We start from the raw sequence: 23,649 nt of genomic DNA, 5'->3' as shown, positions 1-23,649 counted from the left end.
CAGTGGGGTCGACCCTCTTAGAAAATTCAGAGATTTGTTTTCTCGATGTTTCAAGCTGGGGTCAACTCAACTTTTCTTAGGGTCGGCTCGAGCTATAGAGGGGTCGGCCCTCTCAGAAAATTCAGAGACTTGTTTTTTTGACGCTTCAAGCTGGGGTCGACTCAACCTTTTCTGGGGTCAGCTCAACTTGGGGTCGGCTCAATCTGGGATCGGTTCCAACTTTCTTGGGGTCGGCCCTCTCGGTGAATTCCAGAATTTCCTGATTTTTGAAGTTGGGGTCGGCTCATAAATTGCATGAACTTATTTGGGTCATGCTTGATTGAAAAATATGGCTTGTTTTAAATATTAATTAGATTGGAAGCATTAAGATTGTGTTTATTTGTGGAATAAACTTGTTGGAATGAATGAATGGAACTTATCATGATACTATTCGGGGGACAGAATTTTATCATTTGAGAGAAATTTTTATGCATTTGGTATTTTGGTTGGAGGTTGAGCTGCGGTGATATTTTTTTTAAAGATTTTCTTTTTCAGTATATAATCTAGATATGGATAGGATTTAGGGTGTGTCATTCCATGATCCAATGGACCCATTTCCCCACTCCAACCAAACCCGGTAGGCCAGAAGTCCAAACCCCGCCTAACCAGAATCAGCGCGGGGGGGCCAACCTAATTTTGCGCAGGTCGATGCCGAAACCTGGGGGTTTCTTGATCATAACAATGAGCGAACGTGAGGAGAAAGGGGGACGCATGGAAAACCCTCCTCCAACCCTCTCTTCTTGTCGCGCCTGAAGTCCAAAGAACCCTCAACCCGTGCCTTCCCCGGCTACCGGTGTTCGTCTCTCTCTGCTTTCTTTTTTTTTTGCCCCTAATTTCAGACCTTAATCAAGAAACTTTCAGATCTTATTTCTCACCCAACACAGTCTTCTTTATTCCTCTCATCTATTTCTTTTCACTAATCCAGAGCTCTATCTTTGCCTTCAGAAATTTGTTGGATGGATGCTGGCATCATGAACGGTGGCGCATCATCTGATGATATTCTTCGCGAGATCGAGAGGCTGGAGGGGGAAAAGATGGAAATCGAGAACCGAATTCATCTGCTCCAAGCGCAGCTGAACAGCAAGACTGCTCTTGATGCTTCTAGAAAGGAGGATGAGACCGCCAGCTGTCCGAAGCCCCCCGCCAATTCTTTCCGGAATGGTGATGTTTCTGGTGAAGGCTTGAGAGCGGATATGATCTACAGATACAGCCGCCATCTACTGCTCCCTGATTTCGGTGTCGAAGGTTTCGACTTTTTTTCTCTCTCCCCTCTTACCTCTGCCATTATGCTTTAACATTTTGATGCTTTTGAATGCAAAGATCTGGTTTTAGGTAACAACTTGCTAGGGCAAAGATTTGCAGTTTATGAAGAGAAATGTGGAAAATTCGCCAAAAGAATTTAAATGATCAAAAATTGAAGAAAACTTGCCAAATATTACGGATGCAAGGATGCTAGAATTTACATATATTTATTCATGGTATTACTGGCATGGGAGAGGCAAGAAGAATTAATGAAGCAAAAACTAACACTACCTGCTAATATAGCATGTTAAATTTTACTCCATAAATGCTTCTTGGGTCAGTCATGAATACATCATATATTTGCTAATAATAGAAAAAATCTTGATTATTGCAATTACTTAAGATTTGTTTGAAGAATCATTAGGCTAAGTAAAAAATATAAAATAAATTGAGAATTTCTCAATGGTTTAGATAAACTTGTTATTGTGCTCTCTATTAGGGGAAAAAAGGGCTTTGTGAAATATTTGAACTTGTAAAGATAGATAGATATACTAAATAGACTGCTTGATCACTATTCGAGTTTTACTTTTTCATGTCTTGGCTGGAAGAATTTTTGGATCTTGGTAAATGGTAAGGTGATGTGAAACATCCTAGAGAGGAAACAAAAAATCTGTTCAAATGGGAACTGGATGATGAACAAGTAATTGTAGCTTATTAGAGGAATTCATCGAGTAAGTATGGAAGGTATCAAGATATAGCCAATACTTGTAGTTCACTTGACCTTATCAACATTTTTTAGCTTTCCCTTAAGAAACCTAATAAATAACCTCTTGATCAAACCCTGTCCATCTTTATTGATGCCAATGATTATTTGTGGCTATAACTGTGCAGCCATTTATTTCTGGGGTGCACTTGATGACAGGCCTCGATCACCATTCCACCTAGTTTTTCCCTAAGAATGCATTCATGCGTGGTGCAAATTGTATGGATGTTGCTAGGTTTACATTTTTTATAAGCCCAACAATGGGTAGTAGCTGACAAGGTGGAATTTGCTCATAGTTTTGGTTGAACTGCCAGCAATGGCAGGCATTTGCTTGGACTGAAGAGCTTTGCCTACTTGAGAAGAGATGAAGCAAGAACAATCTGTTGGTTCTCACCAGCCAGCTACTCAGATTCTTTTCACTTAATTCATTTGTGACATAAAGAGAATGCAAAATTTGTCGATATATTGAAAACTGTTTAAGGATTGGTCTGGAGAAGGGGCTGTATGGATTTATAGGATATCCACATGGGACAATTTAAAATTGCTTTAAGCTACAAAACAATATGGTTTCATGGAGTTGTAATTGTGGAGGTAGTTCATTGATTCACCATGTAGATTGGAAAGAAGCAAGCTTGGCATGTTCTTTCACATACATTTGATCTTGAACAGATACCTCTCAAAATCTCACACCAAGATATAACATAATTATTGAAGGATTCCTATAGAATTATGCTTTTAAGTTCATTTAGTCAATTTTAGTGTAATGAGACAGGGCATGTAGAAACTAAAGCAGGACCAAGTTTTATGAAATTGCTAATAATGATGTCAAGCATGCCCTAAAATAAATAATATGACATATGGAGGTAATCAAGGATAGCCCTAAATGTTTAAATAACCATATAGTTTGAATCTTATGGAGAGACATCAAATTATGAATATTTCTAAGACCAATATGATGCAAAAATAATTTTTCTAAATGCATTATTGTTGGCTATATCAGGATCTCTGTGTATCTGTAGCAAGGATCATAAGTTGCTTATTTATTTTCCATGCTAATAACTTGAGATGTCTCTCATTAATTTGGGCTCTGCGAAGCTGTAGCAACTGACTGTGGCATTGTCAAATTGTTAATTTTATTTGTCTGTGTCATGCAGGGCAACTAAAACTCTTGAAGTCTTCAGTCTTGGTGGTTGGAGCAGGAGGGTTGGGGTCACCCGTAGCTCTGTATCTTGCTTCTTGTGGTGTTGGTATTTTTTTTCACTTACAATTCATATATTTGACTTTGTAGCTTGATAAAAATTTGTGTAAACATTGATTTTACTTATATAACACATTAGTGATTCATGTTCCCCTTTAGTTCCTTATTTTTTTTTCTATTAATTATGTAATATGGCTTTTACTGCATTCCTGGTGATCCTTTCTTAAATTTTATTTTCAGTAGTAAAATTTTTTAATATTCAAATTAATTTACTTTATATTTCAACTTTAATTTTGGACTCTCATTGTAGGTTGCCTAGGAATAGTTGATGATGATATGGTTGAGCTTAACAATCTACATCGGCAGGTATGCAGATGATAATTTTTCCCATAACATTCTTTCTACTCTTCCATCTCTCATTCTCTTTTCTGTTTGCCAATGTTAGAAGTTTGCAGACATAAATTTGTTCCCCTATAGATAGTGTAGGGTTGGCATGAGACAGACAGATATGCTCAAGCTTATCATTAAAGAAATGAAATTCTTGTGCTATATATTATCTTTATAACATAGAAAAAAAGTAAAAGTGCCATTCTAACAAAAAGGATTCACCTGCTTGTTTGCACAGGTATGTGCATGCATATGCCATGCAGGGCATTGTTACAATTCAAACAGAGAATGGAAAGTATACATACTTTGCCCAAATTTATATTTTCATTTTCCTATGCACTTAAAACGTTCAGGGTCTTATTGTAATTTAACTAGGTATCAACTGTATCAATGCTGGCTTATGCATTAAGAGGCCTGCTTAATTTACAAAGTCCTTGCCCTTAAAACTAAGGGGAAAAAAGGGGTTATTTATAATTTGGACAGCATAGTTAACCTCTCAGTTTGCTCTGTCTTTATTATAATGCTGCTTGCTATTCTAGTTTGCTAATATCACTCATTGTGGTGATAATACAAGGTGTCAACTGACTCTAATGATAAATATACTGTTGCTTTCTTGTATCTTGGAACTTTGGATAAATTACATAACATGTTAAATAGTAAGAGTTGCCCAGGATGGACTAAAGGTAGACATCAACTTTAGGTGTGTGGCAGTTAATTTAGGACTTTGGACTCTCTTTTATGGCAATCCAGTTGTTGGAACCCACTATTGGAGAGACACATTTTTGAGGCAGTCTATAATTGATGAGACAATATCCTTTGATGAGTTATGGCTGAATTATCAAGCTTTCACAGCTGCTGTCCAAAAATCTGATATTGAACAAATATTGGGCTGCCTTGAAGTTAAGGGAAAGAAATAACTTGTTTTACAAATTCTATGGTTCACATGTACTAGATGGTTTTGGGGCAGAAATTTTATATGCTTGGGATTGGACTTTCATCGGGTTTAATATGGTTGGGCACTGAAATTTGGGGCCTTGTGCAGATTTTCTGAAGTTAATGAGGAAAAGAATGAAGAGTTGAGGATGAGTGCTCTCTCGCTTTCTCTCATGTTGGTTTAGATTAGGATTATGGTTATGGTTTGTGGAAGGACTACGAAGGGTTGAAATTTGGGTTATGTTTTAGATCTGCATGCATGCCATTTGTAGACCATAATCATTATGTCTCATCCTAACTATTTGGCATCAGCTTTATGAGCCCTCATTCATGAAGCATTCCTATTAAGGCATCCTTTGATGCTATTTCGAGCTCTTCCATATCCTTTTTCACCACTTTCATGTTAGGGTCTTCCTCTCCCGTTTCTACCTACTTTAATGAGGATTGGAAACTTTTAAATAAGGTTAAAGTTGAAACAACATAAAAGGTAAGAAGTATAACTAAATCGTGATTTGAACTAATAATGAGCAAGGAACCATCATGTAAGGACATAAAATGTTCAATTTTGAACAACCATAAGCTCATAAAGTATCATGCTCAATGAACAAACACTATAATTAATTAATTAATATAGTTTTATTTCACCATATAAGTTAATAGAACGTCTTATTTAAGTTATTTTGAGGGTGAGCCTTGTTGCAATGGTAAGTTTGCTCTATTGTAACCTGGAGGTCACATGATCGAAACATGAAAATAGTCTTTCCGCATGTTGGGATAAGGCCGAATACATTTATTCCTCGCCAGACCTTGCAATGGTAGAAGCCTCATGCACTACACTGCCCCTTGTTTGAATTATTTGGCGTGAAAGTATATACCTAAACATAGGCTGGTTGAACTCTATTTTGGGTAAGAGATTGTATGAGGTATCTACTTTAAGAAAGTGGTAGAAGAGATAACTCTAGGTCTTAGCTTTGGAACAACTATATGTGTATTCTGTTTCCTAGGAAAATGAAAATTTAAAGGAGATTGCTGGTTTGCTGTTCTAGAAGTTTATCAGTGATGAATTGGCCATTTTAAAATGCAAAGAAATTTATTAATCATAAAAGATTACAGGCTTATAGCTTTAGTTTGTCAAAACATGACCTAGTTCGGTATAATACGATCCAAAGGATTGTACTTCCATGATCCGTATCATATGATTTAGATGTGGGTCTTATTATCTATACTGATCGAGGGTCATTTGGTGCCATTGATCTTGATTGTGCAATCACATTGTGGATTGTAAGATTTTGGCAAGAATCTTTACAACTAAACTGCCCATCTCATCTTGTACTTTGGTTTTCTGTTTTTTAAGAAGCTTCCTTTATATTGTCAACCTTTTTGAATTTAACAGTTTAGCACACTGAAGATATGTGACCATCATGCTACCTGTATGCCACATAATCTCTATGCTTCACAGCTGAACACTTTTGACCCTCGAGGAAATTTATTACAAATTCTCCAACATCCAGTCTCTTTTGCACAGTTTTCCTCTAGTCATATATGGCCTTGTATTTTTGAGTTATATAGTTGCTCTTTTTGATCACTACATGTCTTCTGTATGACTGACATTTTAATTCAGATCATCCATGTGGAAGCATATGTTGGGAAGTCAAAAGTGAAGTCAGCTGCTGCTGCATGTCGTGCGTATGTAGCAGTCCTTTTCAGCATTATTGAATTCTTTTTATAACTCTTGCAAAATTATTTCTGACTATTTGACATTTTGTCGTTTAGGATCTCTATATTAATTGATAGATTTAATTAAAAATACTTTACAACTGATTTCGGACATTGTTATTGTTATTCAGGGTTAATTCTTCTATCAAGTTGGTGGAACACCAAGAAGCTTTGCAAGCAGCGAATGCTTTAGATATTGTGAGCAAGTATCCTTAGAAATCTGTAAATCTCAGAAGAAGCAGTACTTTAAAGATGGTCTTAGTGTTTTCTTGTCTTTACAGCTAAGCTATCTTGTTTTCCAAGACTACTGAAATTCTAAAAGATATGATGTAGTGGTAGATGCAACAGATAATCTCCCAAGTCGTTACATGATCAGCGATTGCTGTGTTCTGCTGGGAAAGGTAGAAATAGTTTGGTTTGGTCTTCTCTATTGATACTTGAGGAATAGCAGGATATACTACTATTTTAGAGCTCATTGCTTTTTTTTTTTTAATATTTTTTTTTTTCATTTGAATTGGTTTGTCTATTGGTTCTTCAAATAGCCATTCAGATCCCTAAAATAATACTTAGCTAAACATGATTTTTAACTTGGAGCTTCAGTACGTTAGATCTAATGCTATGGCTGCATATGGTTCAACCTAGTTAATTGTGTATGGTGTGTTTCTCAAGTCTATCTTTGTGGAACATGGTGCATCTTTATTCAGGAAAACTATGACATGAGACTCATGTTTTGTAGTTATGAAGTTATGAACTTATTATGCAGGAAAAGTACTACATTGGACTTTTATGTTTAATAGTTATGAACTTATTATGAATGCAAAATATCACCCTACACTTTGCATGTGTAGTTATGCTGAACCATAATAGAAGGTTCAATTTTGGGGTTACATTTTCTTTTTCTAGCTTAAGGCTGTGATTTAGGAATTGCGGAACAACTAAATATGTTTTGAAAATCTTAAAAGTCATCAGAACTAACATTTTTAAAAAAGACAAATAATCATTGTCTTGATTTGTCATATTGTATTTATTGTGCGTATCTTATTATTCTTTGATATACCATTAATCTGTACGTAACTTGGAATAACATTAGAGGTGGCACTGGATAGGAATACTTGGCGAATGAGGATCCATGAAGTTGACCCCAAATAGTTTGGAAAAGGCCAACTGATTATAATGATACCATGAATCTATACTTTGGCATTCACATGAAGTAACAAGAATGGATTTGCTCAAATGCATGGATTCAAAAACCGCTGGAATGGGATTGTACCATTGGTATTTTATCGTTTCTATGCAAATGCGGTGTTGGTATCGATGCCTGGATGCCAAAACCATCCATACTAGTATATACTAGCCAAATTGGTATGTGCCAGTCTTAGCGGTGCATACTGGTTTGTGCGATGGTTTTTAATTATTTTTAAGGTTGTCAGCTTTGTTACATATCCTTAGGACCGCTACCATACCGTTCTGATGGAAAAACAATAACTAAAGTTGTATGTTTGAAGTCATAGCAAATACCCAATGAAACTATGGATTGTTTTTGTATCTAAGGCAAAATATGACCTGTTTTAGTAGAAGTCATGTGTTTTGGACGAAATTGTTTTCACGTCATCCTTCACAGGACAAAACATACTATTCCATAGATCGATACATACGATAAATATATGAGATTAGAAAGTTACTATTGTCAGATGATATAAATTACTCCTTAAGGAGCTAAGGGTGAGGGTAGACTACATTCTTGTACTCTATTTTCTGATAATAGGGTTTTATAGAATAAATTGTTAAGTCCGAGGGGAAGCATACATATTTGAAAGGAAAAGTGCACTGTTGATATAAAGATGCATGATGCATTCATTTCCCTAATGATTTTGAGAATGGGTTCCTCATCTTTACATAAGAAATATAGATGCATTTAGAAACCATAGAACGATCACTTCTGGGCCATACTTTGTTCATTACCTATGTTTCATGTATCAAAGTACATATTATGCTAGATTTCTAAGTTCATTCTCTGACTGATCCATTTTTCTTCATGTAGCCTTTGATATCCGGTGCAGCACTTGGCTTGGAAGGGCAGGTAGATTTGCTTGTTATAATTAGAGGTCATGAAAAGCTTTTAATTCAAGAAAAGTCTAATGGATTCAAAATTAAGAATTTTTAACATCAAATGAAAACTGTACAACCTTGAAGTAAAATATATTTATCATTTATGAGAATTAATTGCAGCAACCCCATTTTGCAGCTTACTGTCTATCATCATAATGGAGGTCCATGTTACAGATGTCTTTTTCCAACACCACCACCGACAGCAGCATGTCAAAGATGTTCTGATAGTGGTGTTCTTGGGGTAGGTAAGTTGATTCTTTATGCTGTTAGATGGTTAATTTCGATCCATCAAATGATTATCCAAGATAGTTCTTGTTATAAACACGAGAGCAACTAGGTGTGGAAATTAGTCCAGTGCCTTTTAATGATGCATATTCTATTTTCCACGTAGCTCCCTTGTATTCATATAGTTTAGACGGTTATTGTGAAGTTCTTTCATGACGTAATATTTGGGAATTGTTTCAAGTTGGCCCTTTGGCTTATCTGTTGTGTCTCAAAGATGAACACAATTCTTCTTCCCTGTCGATCGAGACTTGTCATGTGCAGGGGAGCTTTGGTTGGCTTGCTCTGTTCGTGTATGATCTTGAATTGTGTAAATATGGTAGATCATCCTTGTTACCAGCTGTATTTTTAGAGTACATGGTAGGCACCAAGATTTTTAGAAATCGTCAGAATGGGATGGTATGAGTGATACCATACAGTTCTGGCAGAAGACTGATATTGGTACACTGTCGGTACAGGATGTAGTATAAAGCTATGGAAAAAATGGGAACATTTCTAAGATAAAATTTGTTACATACAATGCCGATGATGCTATATTGAAACCAATAGTGTACTACTGCTAACTATGGTGCAGAAAATAGTGTAAGAAGAAGGTTTTGTTTAAGATGATCGAGGACAGATACTTCAATTATGTATGCAAAGTTGTTTATTTGTCTTTATGTGAAGTTGGAATTAGGGGTGATAAACAATTTGGACTGCTTGAGCTCAGCTGGGACTCTGCTTGGAAAAACCTCAGTTCCAGGTTGGTCCTAAATGAACCAAGCTTGAACCAGCAACCTAGGCTCAAAATTAATTTCAAGCTGAGCCAGAAATAGACCTGGCTTAATCAGGCTCAAAATTACATAAGCTTAGATAGTGGCTGCCGGATCTTAGATAGTGGATACATTCATACATACATACACACACACACTAGCTTAAGTAGTGGCTGCTGAATCTTAGATCTAGTGGATTAAAGTCTTTTCAAGCTCAATAAGCTTAGATAGTGGCTGCTGGATCTTAGATCTTGCAGATCTCAATATTAGTCTTTTCAAGCTTAAATCAATCTTTAATTCAAGCTTGAGCCAAGTCTGTTTCAAGCTTAGTTGATTTCTAGTTCAATTAAGGATTTTCAAGCTGATCGATTAAGCACGTGGTAAACAAATCATTTTTTTTTCATAATGAGAATCAAGAATTGCAAACTCTTCTGGCATAAATAGTATCTCATCATTTCAAACAGCTCTAAAACTTTATTCTCTGTAAGCTATGTTAAGAGTACCCTGAAATCATTGCACCCCAAAAATTAACATCTCTTTGTTTCATTTTTTTAAAGACGTGCCTTCCATTTTCTGTTCCTTCATCATTCACATGCAAATCGAGGACTGCCTCTGAAACTAAATTGCATAATCACTCGGTTATGAATTGATTTTCCACAAGAATTGACTCCATATTAGCAGAGGATCTCAGTAGATGGCTGAAAGTCAGTGGAGTTGTCCAATTCTGGTGCCCAGAATATTTTTTTTTTGAATTTTTAATTCTAGATCTATGTATAATATAAATCTCTGATTAAAAATCAATCAATCTGGTTGGTAATATAAGCCCAAGATTATCACTGAAAGGTTAGATGTCTTGTTACGGACCAGACTTAAATTTTCATTCCAGATGGATCTTCGCATATAAAATTTTTGTATCTTATCTTCAAAATAAGTGAAAAGAAACAAAATAAAATACAAAAATTATCTTTTTCACTTCATGTTCCAGATCTAGCTTTACTGCTCATGGTCATTAACTTTCCCCTAGAATGTATATCATGTCATATATCATTCCATGGTAGTCTAGTATATATCTTTTCTTAAGAGTCCATGCCCAACATCATCCCATCTAATTATTATTTTATATCTAATTTTCTTTTCAGATCATCTATTTTTTATTTGACATTTTGTTTGATGTTGTTTCTAGTTTCTACTTTATTATTTCATGTTATATTTTTATTTTTAAAATCTTATCTAGATTTTTATGTTTAATATATTTTTGTTGTTTTAAAATTTTGATTTGTGTTCTAGTTTTCTTAAATTTATTTATATCTTTATTTTTATTCTTATATTTTTATTTTTATTTATTCATTTTATTTTATGTATATTGTATTTTCTTCTATCTTCTTTTTTTGTATCACTTGCTATATTTTCAAATTCATCCTTTTTCCCTTTCGCCATATTTTTTCCCATTTCAGTTTATCTTTTCTATCATAAAATTTTATATTTTCTGTCATGTTTTTTCCATTTCTATTTCACACACTTTTTCCATATCTATTTGATATATTTCTCAACATTTTTATCTATCTTTAGTCTAGACTTTTTTGTATTTAATTATTTTATTTCATACTTTTAAAATAGTCTTTTGAGGTTTCTGTTTGGGTTTACTTTGTATATAGATCATTATTTTTTTGATTGTTATTTGAATTTATTTTATTGGTTTTTTATAAGTGATCCATTTTCACTCTCCTGAAGTAAGTTTTCTTATTTCAGTTTACTTTTTATTTTGTGTTATAATTTTTATTTTATTCTAACTTGTTTTCTTTTTTCTGCATTTAATTTTATATTTTTACTTATTTTTTTTAACCATATGTGTATTCATTTTAACTAATAAGTAAAAGAAAAAGTATAACACATAATTTGTTAACTTGTTTATATTATCATTATTTTATTAAACATGCATTACATGTGCCTATTTACTAGTATATATTAGTTTAGATTGTGGTTGTTGGATCTTAGATCTAGTGGTTTACAATATCAGAGTCTTTTCAAGCTTGAATGTTTGTTTACTTTTCAAATCCATTAAGTGTTAATTCAGATCCGAATCAAGCATGAGTCAAGCTTTACTTCAAGTTTGAGCAAAGTTGGTCCAAGCTTGAGTTGATTTTTAGTTCAATTAAGGATTTTCAAGCTGATCAATTATGCTCATGTTTGGCTTGATTTGAGATTAAGCTCGAATTGAGCTCAAAATAGTGGTAAACAAATCAAGCTTCATCTCGCCTTTCGATCTTGAAATTAATTTCACGCCAAGCTTGATCAACCTCAGCTTGACTACATCCCTAGTTGGAACTTCTGCTAATTAAGTTTTATTTTCTTCGCACTTAATTTATTCAATTTATTCTTCTTCCCATCAATAATGCTGACACTTCATTCTTTTTAAATTCTATTAGATTACTCCATAACTATGAAAAAGGGGCTTTCATTGATTGTATCAATTGTCTTATTTGCACTCCTCAGATGCAAGATGATACATTTATGTATACTTTGTTATTTCTTTAGTTTTTTATTTCATTGTTCCTGCCCTCTTTTCTTTCAAACTTTATTCTTAATATATAACACAAGTCTATTTTGTGTGATTAGTTCCTGGTGTGATTGGTTGTCTCCAAGCTCTAGAGGCTATAAAGGTTGCTACTGCAGTTGGTGAACCCCTCTCTGGGAGGATGCTTCTTTTCGATGCACTGTCTTCTCGAATTCGGATTGTACGTCACTTGAGTGTTTCCAAAACCATGATTTTGTCTTCAGTTTTGATTTTTCATGTTTTATTCATGCTATTTTCTTATGTCTAAAGGATTATTCCATATTTATAAGTCATCTAATAGCTAGCTTAGTTCAATTTCTAAACGTATTTGAACTTCACGTAATATGAAATTTCGCAGTTCAAGATGCGAGGAAGATCATCACATTGTGTTGTTTGTGGAGAAAATGCTGTGTTCACACAACAAAACTTTCAAAATTTTGATTATGGGTGCTTCACTCAATCTCCAATGTCTGATAGGGTAATTTTCTGCTCTTGTAGACATATCTTGACAAGATACAGTATCATCCTATATTGTTAAATATAGGTTCTTATGTTTCTGTAAAATAGAGTCAGTTGATTTCTCGGTAGTCTCAAAGTAAATGCCATGTCCTATGGAAGAGTTATGGAAATATGAATTCATCATTTTGCTATATTTTATCTGGTATTTCTAGTTCTAGCATCTTTCTAAAGTGGAGTTGTTTCTTCTTCTTTCGTGTATTATTCTGAATATTGCTTATCATGATGACGTAGATCGGTTCAAAAGCCACAATATTGCATGTGCAATTGCATTTGAAGACAGAACCACATCAGTATAGAAATGCAAAATGTGTTTGGTATATGTGCTTAGAAATCCTATCTTTGGTATATATGCTTGCAAATCCTTTCTATCTTGGGTATAGGATATGTTTGATGGTTATATATAATGTGTAAAGTAGGTAGACCTCATGCTTGGCTCATCTCTGCAAGACAATATGCATGTAGTGTGAGATCGATGCATTATGTATGTATATGTAAGGGTTGATCTGTGTTGTTTTATGCTTCCTATTTATGCACAAGACACCTAGCATCATACAGAGGCAGTGTCGACTTGAGCTGTGGTATATTGCAGTGGTAAGCAATGGTGCAGATCGATACAAGATAATATATGGTTAGATTTCTCATTACTATTGGAATGTACCTGAGATGGAATGTGTTATTAACCTTATTCAGATGTACTAAATATTTTTTTTTATTTGTTCCCTGCCTCCCCCATCGATTTGAATTTCCTGCCTTTGTTTTGATTGTTCTATTAATATAATGTTAGCGGGGACTCATCTGTTAGTGACAAGAGTTAGAGTTTGAAATGGAAATAGACCAATGTTGGTAGTTTAGGGATATATCTGAGTCAAATTAGGTTTTCTTTACCTGTCAGCTCAATTGTATATATCATGCTCACTGCCCGCTGTATCCTTTTTTTTCTTCTGCATTCTAGTGAAATTGACAATCTATGCTGCCATTTTGGTTACACACTAAAATAAATGCATTAAAGCATACTGAAGTATGTTAGATGTCAAAATGAATTTAAATCAGTCGCCTTTGTTCATGATAATTTTTAATTGAATGCAGTCAAGCCCAAAGCTGAACCTGGTTCCAGAGAGTGCCCGGATTAGCAGTAAAGACTACAAGGAATTATTTGATAAGCGTGAGCCGCACGTACTGGTTGATGTACGGCCAGCACATCACTTCAAAATTGCTGCAATTCCTGGGTCTGTGAACATCCCACTATCCATCTTGGAAGGTAAGCTGTCGACAATTGATTTAGCTCTAGAAGAAGCAGGACAGGTTTCAGGCAAACATGCCTCCTTGTACGTAGTCTGCAGAAGAGGCAACGATTCTCAGAGGGCTGTACAGTACCTAAACAGTAATGGTTTCCCTTGGGCTAAGGATATAATTGGGGGGTTGGAGTCTTGGGCACAAGATGTTGATCGAACGTTTCCTATTTACTAGGCAGCTACTGCTACTGTATCAGTCTCTCTCTTCCATGAGTATTTATTCTGCGTTGATTTGTGGCTATGGATGGAGATGATATCATGGATGGGTTCATGAAGATCTCAAATTCATACAGAGGCTAAGACATTCTGCATAAATTTTGCAGGTGGATTAAAAGTGCCTTCTTTTTGTCGAGATAAAACAAATATCTGTACTCAACATGTGTAGTACTGCAAGCAACAATTCTAAAAATCAACCAAAGTTGTGAATAATATATATTTTGTTTACAGGCAGTAAAATCTATCACCAGTCTCCAAGTATTGTTCTAAAGGATTGATGATCTCTCTGCAGTAAACAAAACATTGCGTGGCATTGATGTGTTCCATCTGTTTTTTTTTTTGCCCCATGATCATGTTGATATTTTCTTGAGCATTTCTAAGTCATCGTTAAGGATCGCAAAGTTCTGTGCTTCCCATCCCAAGGGATGCTGCAAAGAGGTTTCTAGGTTGGGACACTGGTCTTATGCTGTTCAGGCCATTTTGATGCCCAGGTTTATTGGAAGTACCATGCAGTTGCCAACAACTCACCAGCAGCTGGAGTACTCTGTATTCAGAGTAGCTCATGTTTGATCCGTCCCCACGAGAATATTAATAAAGAGTACTTTGTATTCAGAGTATCTCATGAATCTTATTCATATCATTTGCCATGTTGATGACTGGTGTCCTGCTGGCTTCTTAGCGGGGGCCGCAACGGAATCCGAGTCAGGTTGCGTGTGAAAAAGAATAGCTCGGAACAAGGTTCTCCTTGAGAACCAGACTGAAACTTTTGACCTTCAGTAGTTAAACGAGAGCTTTAATATTCAGCAATTCTTGTCCAATCCAAGTTGTCGGAAATTCATGCTATGTGGGGCGTGGAAATTTTTAATATGTTGAAACAAAAAATTGTCAAGTTTTTCCATTTTTTTCCTGTTGAAAATCCACCATCCCGATGGTATATTGAAGGCATGCATGATCTGCATAGCTAATCGAAATCTGCTATATTTTTTAATGGTAGGAATGCTATAATTATGATTAGAACTGTACGCCTTTTTTTTTTTTTAAGAAATATTCAGTTATGATTTGGACTGCGAAAACAAAAACAGTAATTTTTTTTCTTTTTGGACGTGGAGAACTCCTAAAGTCACAATATAGATAATTACATCATGAGTCCTAGTTTAACTAGGATTATATTTCTACTAATTATTATTCATTCTATTGTTATTCTAGTTAGTTATCCCTATGTTACCAGTTTAGGTACGACATGTATTTTATTTTTGTGTAGGATAGTTGGAGTAAAAGTTGGCCTCCCAGTTTTGATAGATTTAGTAGAATTTTATTTTAAATAAGCAATCAATAATATCCTTGTTTGAGTTTGAAAACGACTGGTCTTCAGTTATTATATGTGTCGTCGTAGGGGTGTGCTCTGATTCTTGGTGTGGTGTCCTTGAAATCGTCTCGTTCTATATACCACCGCTCTCCAGAAGTGGTGAAGAAAGAAGATTAAAAAAAAAGAAGAGCAAGCGATACAACGAGAGTAGTAGTCCATGGCGTTCCTTTTGGGCAACACTGCTGTATACCTTCTTGTCTCGTTCAAAGGGGAGAGAGATTTGGAAGCAGATATGAGGCCGCTAGTCCCAGTTGACGTCGAACTCCGCTTCTCGGAGTTCCACGAACTGCAGCACGAAGGCGGCAGCCGGACGGTAGTCCCCGCGACTGAGAGCTCGGCGTTCTGCTTCCCCCTAGGCCAGTTCTTAGCCTCCCCGTCCCTCGAGGAGGTGGTATCTCGCATGCTTTCCACCACACGCTCTCCCAACCCGAGAGCACTAGAGTTCTGGAAGGAGAAGCTCATCGCCTTCACTTCTTCCAAAGCCCAACTGGCATTCGATGCAGGAAGAGAAAGGGTAGAGATGGTCGTCATCATCCATGTCTACCCTGCAGTTTGGGGGTCGGCCGAGGAGGTGACGACAGAGGTGCCGAGACGTTCCTTTAATGGAGGAGGGAATTTTGGCAGGGTGACGGCATCGCCGGCTTCGATCGAGGAGCTGGAAAAGGTGACATGTAATAACGCTGGAGAGCAGCATGGATGTGCGATATGCTTGGAGGAGTTTGACGTCGGGATGGAAGTGCTTCGAATGCCTTGCATGCATGTCTTTCATGGCGACTGTCTCGCTCGGTGGCTAAAAAGGGGCCACCTCTGCCCTTTGTGCCGTTATGAGATGCCTACTTCGAGCCGAGAGTGAAACTGGAAGGAGATAGCTTAGATTTTGAATTTATCTTTTATTTGTTTATTTGCTGTTCCAATTTTACTTGCATTAGTTCTCTCAAAAAAAATTACTTGCATTAGATGATTGTAGCAGCAAGGGCAATTAGCTCACTGATTTTGAATGGTATTTTGATGGCCATATTGTACACAGATGAGGGTTGAACTTGTGTTTTAATAGGACTGATTTTTCTAAAACATAATTCTTCTTTTTTATGTTAGCTAACTATCACGGCTTCTTAATTCCTTTAGATTCTTTTATCTAGTTGGATTGATCTCAATATAACTGGCATCTGGGTAGGACGTGGAGTTCATTTTCTTCTCTCGATCAAATTCTGTTCCACTTTTCTTCTCGCAGAAAAAAAGAGAGTAAAAAATCTTCTATCCTTTTTGCCATTCCAAAGTGGGTCCAGAAATTTATGCTACAACTAAAGAATAAGTGTAGAATATAACCAGCACCGCCCTGATCGTTTTGGAGAGAGCCGTCACAATTCAGCTGCAAGAACCATAGGGAGGGGCAAGGAAGAAGAAGAGGAGCCACCATCATGGACTGAAATTCCATAGCCAATTGGTAGGGTTTTCGAGATCGGCGACTTTGCAGTCACAGCAATTACTAGGGAATGCATGAAGGACAAGTGGCATATAGGATCAAACATGGTAGCAATCAGACTCCACAACTCTTCTGCAATAGAACAACTAATAAGAACATGTTTCCCATCTTCAATCACCCTACAGATATCACAATTTTTAGAATGAGAGAATTACAAGGAAGTTATTCCAAGTAACTTTTCACCAAAAAAGTTTCTCTCGGTATTACCTTCAAATTTTTAGATTGCCAAAAAAATTTCTCGAGATTGCCCATCCAACACCTCAGAGGGCATCAAGATTTCCTTGTATGTATCACGGGCTCTCCCTCGGGGCACATAAAATTTGTTGAATCAGCTCCGAAGGGAACAATTGATGCAATAAAGAAAGGTTCCAATCACGTTGGAGAATTACAATTCATAAGACTGAGAAGCTAGGATGGCAAACGCAGAGCATAAACCACTCGAGGAACGCAGGATCACATTCGTGGCGCCCTAAAATAGCTCTCAGAAAAGTCCGACAGAATCTATCGTAAGCACGTTCCATGTCAATTTTAAGAACCATTAATGCGTTTCTTTTAGAAGAACTCTCCATCCGATGTAAAATTTTCCTACACTATTAAGATAGTATTCGATATGTAATGCCCCTGAAAAAAAGCTTCTTGTTTCTCAGCAATATAATTATTCATGATACTCTCCAGCCTAGAAACTAGCACCTTTGCCACAATCTTATACAAAATACTACAAAGACTTATAGGGCGAGACTCCTTTATCTCCTGCGGATTGATCTTCTTGGTTTGGGTATTAAGGAAATGTTAAGTACCTTTCCAATCAGGTGGCATAGACACAGAAGGAAAAAGCCATCAAGCCCCGGTGGACGTCCACTCTCCACGTCTTCGAGTTCTACGAGCTCCCCCATGGATGCCAGGGGTTGCTCTGCGCACCGGAGTTCAAACTTTTTCTCTTATATCTAGGCCATTTGGTGGATCCGCGAGCTGTTAATGATATGATTCCTGAAATCCTTCCTCATGAGCGCTACAACGATCCGAGCACTATGCGGTTTTGGGAGGAGGAGCTCACCGACTTCGCCAGAACGGTAGGCCAAGAAGCTCTTGATATTGGAGTGGAAGAGATGGAGCTGACAGTTGAGATACATATCCACAACATGGCACGCCAGCGGTTGCTCGAGAAGGAGGAGGAGGGCATACTTGAGCTCGTGAGATATACCATTGAGGAGGGAATTTAGTTTTTTTTTTGGTTTTAATGAGATGAGTTAGCTTTCTGAGTTCACAAAAACTGTTATCACGCATTCTTTGGGGATACCTGTTAGATGATGCTTTTATATTTTATATTTTTCTTTTCTTATTTTGCTTTTTTTTTTTCTGCTGAGTTGCTTGCCAAGGAGGACTGGTATAAGAATTTTACTTGTGTTAACGGTTAATTTCAACCAGGAGAAATTATGTAGGTACGTTCGCATCATGTAATATCACCAACTTGCACTCCTAAGAAGTTATTGCTAAGGTTATGTAACCAAATCCGTATCAATTATTCTCTGACTGCAACAAGAGCAATTTTGGATGGGTCTAACTTCACTCATGCAGATTCTAGATAAGTCCCTTCTCAGAAGATTTACCTTTCTAGGGATCCACAATTTTGGTGTAAGTATAAGTATAGATTAGAAAGGAACTCAGCGAATTTAAGAAGATAAAGGTAAACTTTAGTTTAAATTCTCTTGTGGCTCAAGTTAAGGTATACATTTGCACCTCTTCTTCCAACAGAATCAGGACCTGAACATGGATGAACTAGAGCAAGGAGACTGAAAAGCTTAGGAATTCCTCATGCCCTGCAAGGAAAGAGGAGGTCTCCTGACCAAAAATTATCATGGAACTATTATCTAAAATAGACAAAACATACTGGCAAGCATGGACGTGCACGCATGCAGACTACTAGTTCTTTCCCATGGTAGCAAAATCAAGCCAGCACATTGGAGAATGCTCGGCAGTTTTCTGACACAACATTCCACCGTTCAAAGACTAATCAACAACCAAATCATAACAGCTAAAAATTGTCTGACAACGAGTAGACAAGCTGTTTGAGCACTTGAATAAGATTGCCATGTCCTGACAGCCAGACATTTACTGAATTGTTATTCTATAAGTCAAATACAGCTATAAATCTTAGGCTCAACTATATATTGGACTCTGGTTCAGCCAATTCCTTACAAGGATTCACAAAAGCAGCACGTCGAATGGATTATACACCTGATGAACCTCATGATAAAACCAGGGATTTTTGACAGTATTGATGCTGATGATAATGAAGTCGGCAATATCGAGTGTGATATATTGATGAAAAGATGCTCTTACTGCCTGTGTAAGATGATTTGAGCACCATGTTGCGGATGAATCGTTGCTACAGTATAAGGAGCATGGGCATAGGATGGTGAAAGTTGGAATGTAAAATGTTGAAGAATCCTAGACAAAGCCATCTTGGCTTCCATCATCGCAAAGCTCTGACCGATGCAGATTCGAGGACCCCCACCAAATGGAAAGAAGGCGCCTTGAATCTTCGATGCCTTTGAAACTCCCTCGGCGAATCTCTCTGGATTGAATTCCGAAGCATCTTCACCCCAAAATTCTGGATCATGATGTATGAAGATTATAGGCAGCAAGAGTTGCACTCCTTCTGGAAAGGTGAACTGACCTAATTTCATTTCCTTGTAAGTTTTCCTTACGAGCAAAACTGCTGGAGGATATAATCTAAGAACTTCATACAGAACCATCATCACCTGAAGCAAATTTGAAACATCTGAGGAATTTGTCCAATAAGAAACCTTTTTTTTTTTGAAACAGCAATTAATGTAAAACACCAATAAAAGACTATTAGAAGCAATTATAAGCTGCCTTCTTTTCTAATGTAAAAATTTATTAGCTACTCGAAATCAGTCTTTCTCATGGAATGCAGCGTAAACAGTTGATATGAGCAATCATAAAAATATATCACTCACAATCTTTAATCGACTTAAGCCATCGTAGTCGGGCTTATTTTCTCCGAAGAATTGTAGAACCTCTTCTCTTGCACGCGCCTGCCAACTCGGATGCAGGCTTAGCACTACCAATGTCCATGTGAGAAGAACCGATGTTGTCTCATGCCCAGCAAAGTAGAATAGCTTGCATTCCTCGATCACATCTTCAATACTCATCCCAGAATTCTTGGAGCCTCCTTCGTTTTCCTTGGAGTGCCTAAAATTTGATTCCATTAGCAGGCCTAGCAAATCTTCATTGTTAGCTCCTCCCTTTCTTATAGCCACCTCTCTCCGCTCGATCATGCTCCTGAAAAGCGATCGAATCTCTATATCAATTTCTTTCATTCTCTTGTTCTTCTTGGTAGGCAGAAACCTGCATCAAAGGTTCATTTATTTCGGTATCAAGTCAATTTTCATCATCAGTTGTTTTGACAAGGTTCAGAAGTCCATTGTTATTGTGTTCCTTTAAGTTAACAGCATGAAATCTATACGATTTTGAGGGAGTTAATTATTTAGAGGAAAAAAAGAAACATCACCAGCATAATTTGCATTTCCAACATGAAAGTAATAAAGTAGTCTATACTTACAATTCCTCTCATTGGTGGTTCTTCTTGGTTTGTAGGAACACGAGTGACTTCTTTTTTTTTATATAATAATTTGATTTCTATTATCACTTACTCTGAGAAACATTATTAGAATTGAGAAATAAAATAGGATGAATTTCTTTTAATACGTTTCTTTTTTGTTTGTTCTTTTACATATGGGAGATTGTTCCTCTCAAGTAACTGAAAACTGAAAGAAATTAATAGGAAAAGAGAAACAATAAACCTGAAACCAGGGATGTATATATTTTGAGCAGCTGAAATTAGAAGCTCAGCTTGCTCATCTTGGAGGTGAAATATCCGTTGGCCTTCTCTAAAGTTGCTACCAAATGCCGTGCGGGAGATGACATCTCCAGTGAAACTCTGGAATTCAGGCCATACATCCAGTTCGCAAGATCCTTTGGAAGCTACAAGCCTGTCCCATTTATCTATCAGCTCATCACAGCAAGCAGAGAAGGCTGGCAGCATGCACTGCAAAATCGACATAGAACATAGAATGCCATCAATCACCACTCAACTATGAACAAGTGTTGTATTTTTTTTGTTCTCTTGGTTCGGTAGCTTGGCAGAGTCTAAATTCTCAGAAGGAACTAAAATATGGCATTTCACTAGGAATTTCTTCATAGAATTCTGGATGACTGAAATACCTTTAATTTCTCTAGATGGAAAGCAGGATTGATGATCCTCCTATGTTTGGCCCATTTCTCACCTTCATAACTTGCGAGTCCTCCAACCAATAACTTAACTAGAGGATGTGAGTTTGGCTTCTCAAAGTGACCAAACTTGTTGGACAGAATTTCTCTTGTCAGTCCTGGATCCATAATGGCTACTCTTGGATGATGCCCGAACCAAGTGAATGACATTTTACCTGCATCAAACTGGTCGTGTAAATAAGGAAGAAACTGTTCAACTGTTGCCTGTGATACTTTTTTTTTTTTTAAAATTTTTTTTTTGGCAACAGTTGCTTGGGACCGTTATTTTATAAAAAAAATATTGCGAAATGGAAGCCGCGTCCATCAAAATAAATACTTATTTAACGTTTAATAGGTGTAAACGGCATGTTGGCGATCTACTTCTAGATAAGATGGGGCCCAAACAAAAAAGAGAGTAATTTTTTTATGTAGTATTTTGAACAAGATTTTTTTCTTTCTTTTTTTCTACGGCGGTTGCTCACACTATGAACCGAACCGAGTTCTGATCCATCCAAATAAACTCTCCCGCATGATGTGCCACATTAAAGACGACCATATCTGCTGTACTATTTGCCTACCAATAGATATGGAAAGCCTGAAAGGTGTCACACTCTCCTGCGAGTCTACGAACATCTAAAAGGAGTGGGTGCCGAATGCTGCCCTCGAATCCACTCTATCACCATAGCCGTAGCAAGGAATCCCCAGTGTGGCAATTTTTCATTTGCATTGGCCTCAAAGCTATCTAGTTCAAATGCTTAGATCAAGTTATTCAAAAAAAAAAAAATGTTTCAACTTTATCCATGGTAAGACAGTAGGTTCTCTATCTATTAAAATAAGGTGTTTAGATCATAATATTTTTTCCTTGCATATGAATTTTTCTAGCATCAATTACCTTCTACATATCATTTAATATACATATCTAAAAAGTAAATAAATTAATAGATAAAGTATATACTGCCCTGCGTCAATACTATTAAGATTTTCATTTTTATTTGTAAAATAAAAATATGAAAATAAGGGAAAAAGCGGAAATCATTTTCCTTCATGACACGACGAAAGAAGGGAGCGACCCTAGGACTCAAGGATCCAAAAAATCCAAGTTCCAAAAATTATTACCATTTTCCTTCATGACACGATGAAGGAAGGGAGCGACCCGAGGGATGATGTCGTGAGAGAGAGGCATGAGTTTGGCCCGGGCCTCCTTGCTGAGCCGGGCGTTCTCCTTGAGGTCCCCGCAGAGGAAGCGGTACCGGGTGCCCCGCAGCCCTTGGGCCCGAAGCGCTCTTTCCAGCATCCTTGGTCTCCACCAAAGCCGCTCCAATCCTCTCCAAGCCCATAGCAGTAACAGCACGCCAACCGCTCCCCATCCTATTCTCCACAGCGCCTCCATTGCTCCAAACCCCATGGTTGCCTGCTCTATCTCTTCCTCTTTCCCCTCTTTGACTTGGTATGGTGCCTTCAATGGCTGATTCCTCTTTATCTTTATCTTGACTAGCTGTCTTTTGTGGAAGATTCTTTTTATCTTGACTATCTTGATGTGCTGAATCCTTTAGCTGATTATAATTTATATACTATTTCTTATCTATCCACTATCATATTAATTTATAGCTTGTATCATACCTGTTATGTATACACCTCTGTAAGTAGAGTGCTACCGAAGGATACAAGTAAGATCAGATTCTGATCCACTTTTCTTCTCCCAAAAAAAAATAAATAAAAAATCTTCTATCCCTTTTTGCCCTTCCCAAGTGAGCCCACAAATTTATGCTAAACAGTAGAGTAGAATATTAGATCCACAAATTTAAAAATTAGTGGTAAAATATAAAAATAGTTTTCTATAGTAATACATATTTTTCTCATATTATTTTTTTATTTTATAGTTTATTTTTTTAATATATTATTACTTCGATCAATTGCCCTAGCGTCGGGCTACTGATCCATGATCCAATTGTTTTGTGTCGGTCATCAATCCTGGTTTAATAACTACACCTTCAGCCTATATATATATATATATATCCGTTGCCCTTCTCTAAAGTTGCTACCAAATGCCGTGCGCGAGATGAGTCAGATGACATCTCCAGTGAAACTCTGGAATTCAGGCCATACGTCCATTCCACCTAATTTCCCCCTAAGAATGCATTCGTGCATGGTGCAAATTGTATGGATGTTGCTAGGTTTACATTTTTTATAAGCCCAACAATGGGCAGTAGCTGACAAGGTGGATTTTGCTCATAGTTTTGGTTGAACTGCTAGCAATGGCAGGCATTTGCTTGGACTGAAGAGCTTTGCCTACTTGAGAAGATATGAAGCAAGACAATCTGTAGGTTCTCACCAGCCCGCTACTCAGATTCTTTTCACTTTAATTCATATGTGACATAAAGAGAATGCAAAGTTGGTCGATATATTGAAAACTGTTTAAGGATTGGTCTGGGGAAGGGGCTGTATGGATTTATAGGATATCCGCATGGGACAATTTAAAATTGCTTTAAGCTACAAAACAATATG

At 36.8% G+C, this 23,649-nt stretch overlaps 2 protein-coding genes across 3 annotated transcripts; one reads left to right on the top strand and one right to left on the bottom strand.

The window, feature by feature from the left end:
* Window positions 1-648: 648 nt before the first annotated feature.
* Window positions 649-14,260, top strand: LOC103697766 (adenylyltransferase and sulfurtransferase MOCS3-2-like). The gene is made up of 12 exons (XM_039125573.1): window positions 649-834; window positions 985-1,284; window positions 3,199-3,291; window positions 3,553-3,608; window positions 6,184-6,248; window positions 6,410-6,484; window positions 6,601-6,679; window positions 8,320-8,358; window positions 8,524-8,632; window positions 12,038-12,156; window positions 12,334-12,453; window positions 13,581-14,260. The coding sequence occupies exons 2-12, from the start codon at window positions 996-998 to the stop codon at window positions 13,959-13,961; spliced, it is 1,425 nt and encodes a 474-aa protein (XP_038981501.1). The 5' UTR covers window positions 649-834; window positions 985-995; the 3' UTR covers window positions 13,962-14,260.
* Window positions 14,261-18,859: 4,599 nt separating this feature from the next.
* Window positions 18,860-22,660, bottom strand: LOC103697368 (cytochrome P450 72A15-like). Of its 2 annotated transcripts, none has more exons than XM_039125571.1 (5): window positions 22,261-22,660; window positions 21,100-21,320; window positions 20,679-20,923; window positions 19,833-20,223; window positions 18,860-19,613 (listed from the first exon to the last, which is right to left on the bottom strand). In XM_039125571.1, the coding sequence occupies exons 1-5, from the start codon at window positions 22,547-22,549 to the stop codon at window positions 19,188-19,190; spliced, it is 1,572 nt and encodes a 523-aa protein (XP_038981499.1). In that variant the 5' UTR covers window positions 22,550-22,660; the 3' UTR covers window positions 18,860-19,187. The 2 variants fall into 2 exon arrangements, with proteins under 2 accessions (XP_038981499.1, XP_038981500.1); XM_039125572.1 differs by having other exon boundaries at window positions 19,833-20,157; window positions 22,261-22,659.
* Window positions 22,661-23,649: the final 989 nt, after the last annotated feature.

The sequence above is a fragment of the Phoenix dactylifera genome, chromosome 4 (assembly GCF_009389715.1).
Source record: "Phoenix dactylifera cultivar Barhee BC4 chromosome 4, palm_55x_up_171113_PBpolish2nd_filt_p, whole genome shotgun sequence".
Classification (NCBI taxonomy): Eukaryota; Viridiplantae; Streptophyta; class Magnoliopsida; order Arecales; family Arecaceae; genus Phoenix; species Phoenix dactylifera.
Note: the sequence above shows the minus strand (reverse complement) of the source record. Positions and strands in the feature narration are given on the sequence as shown.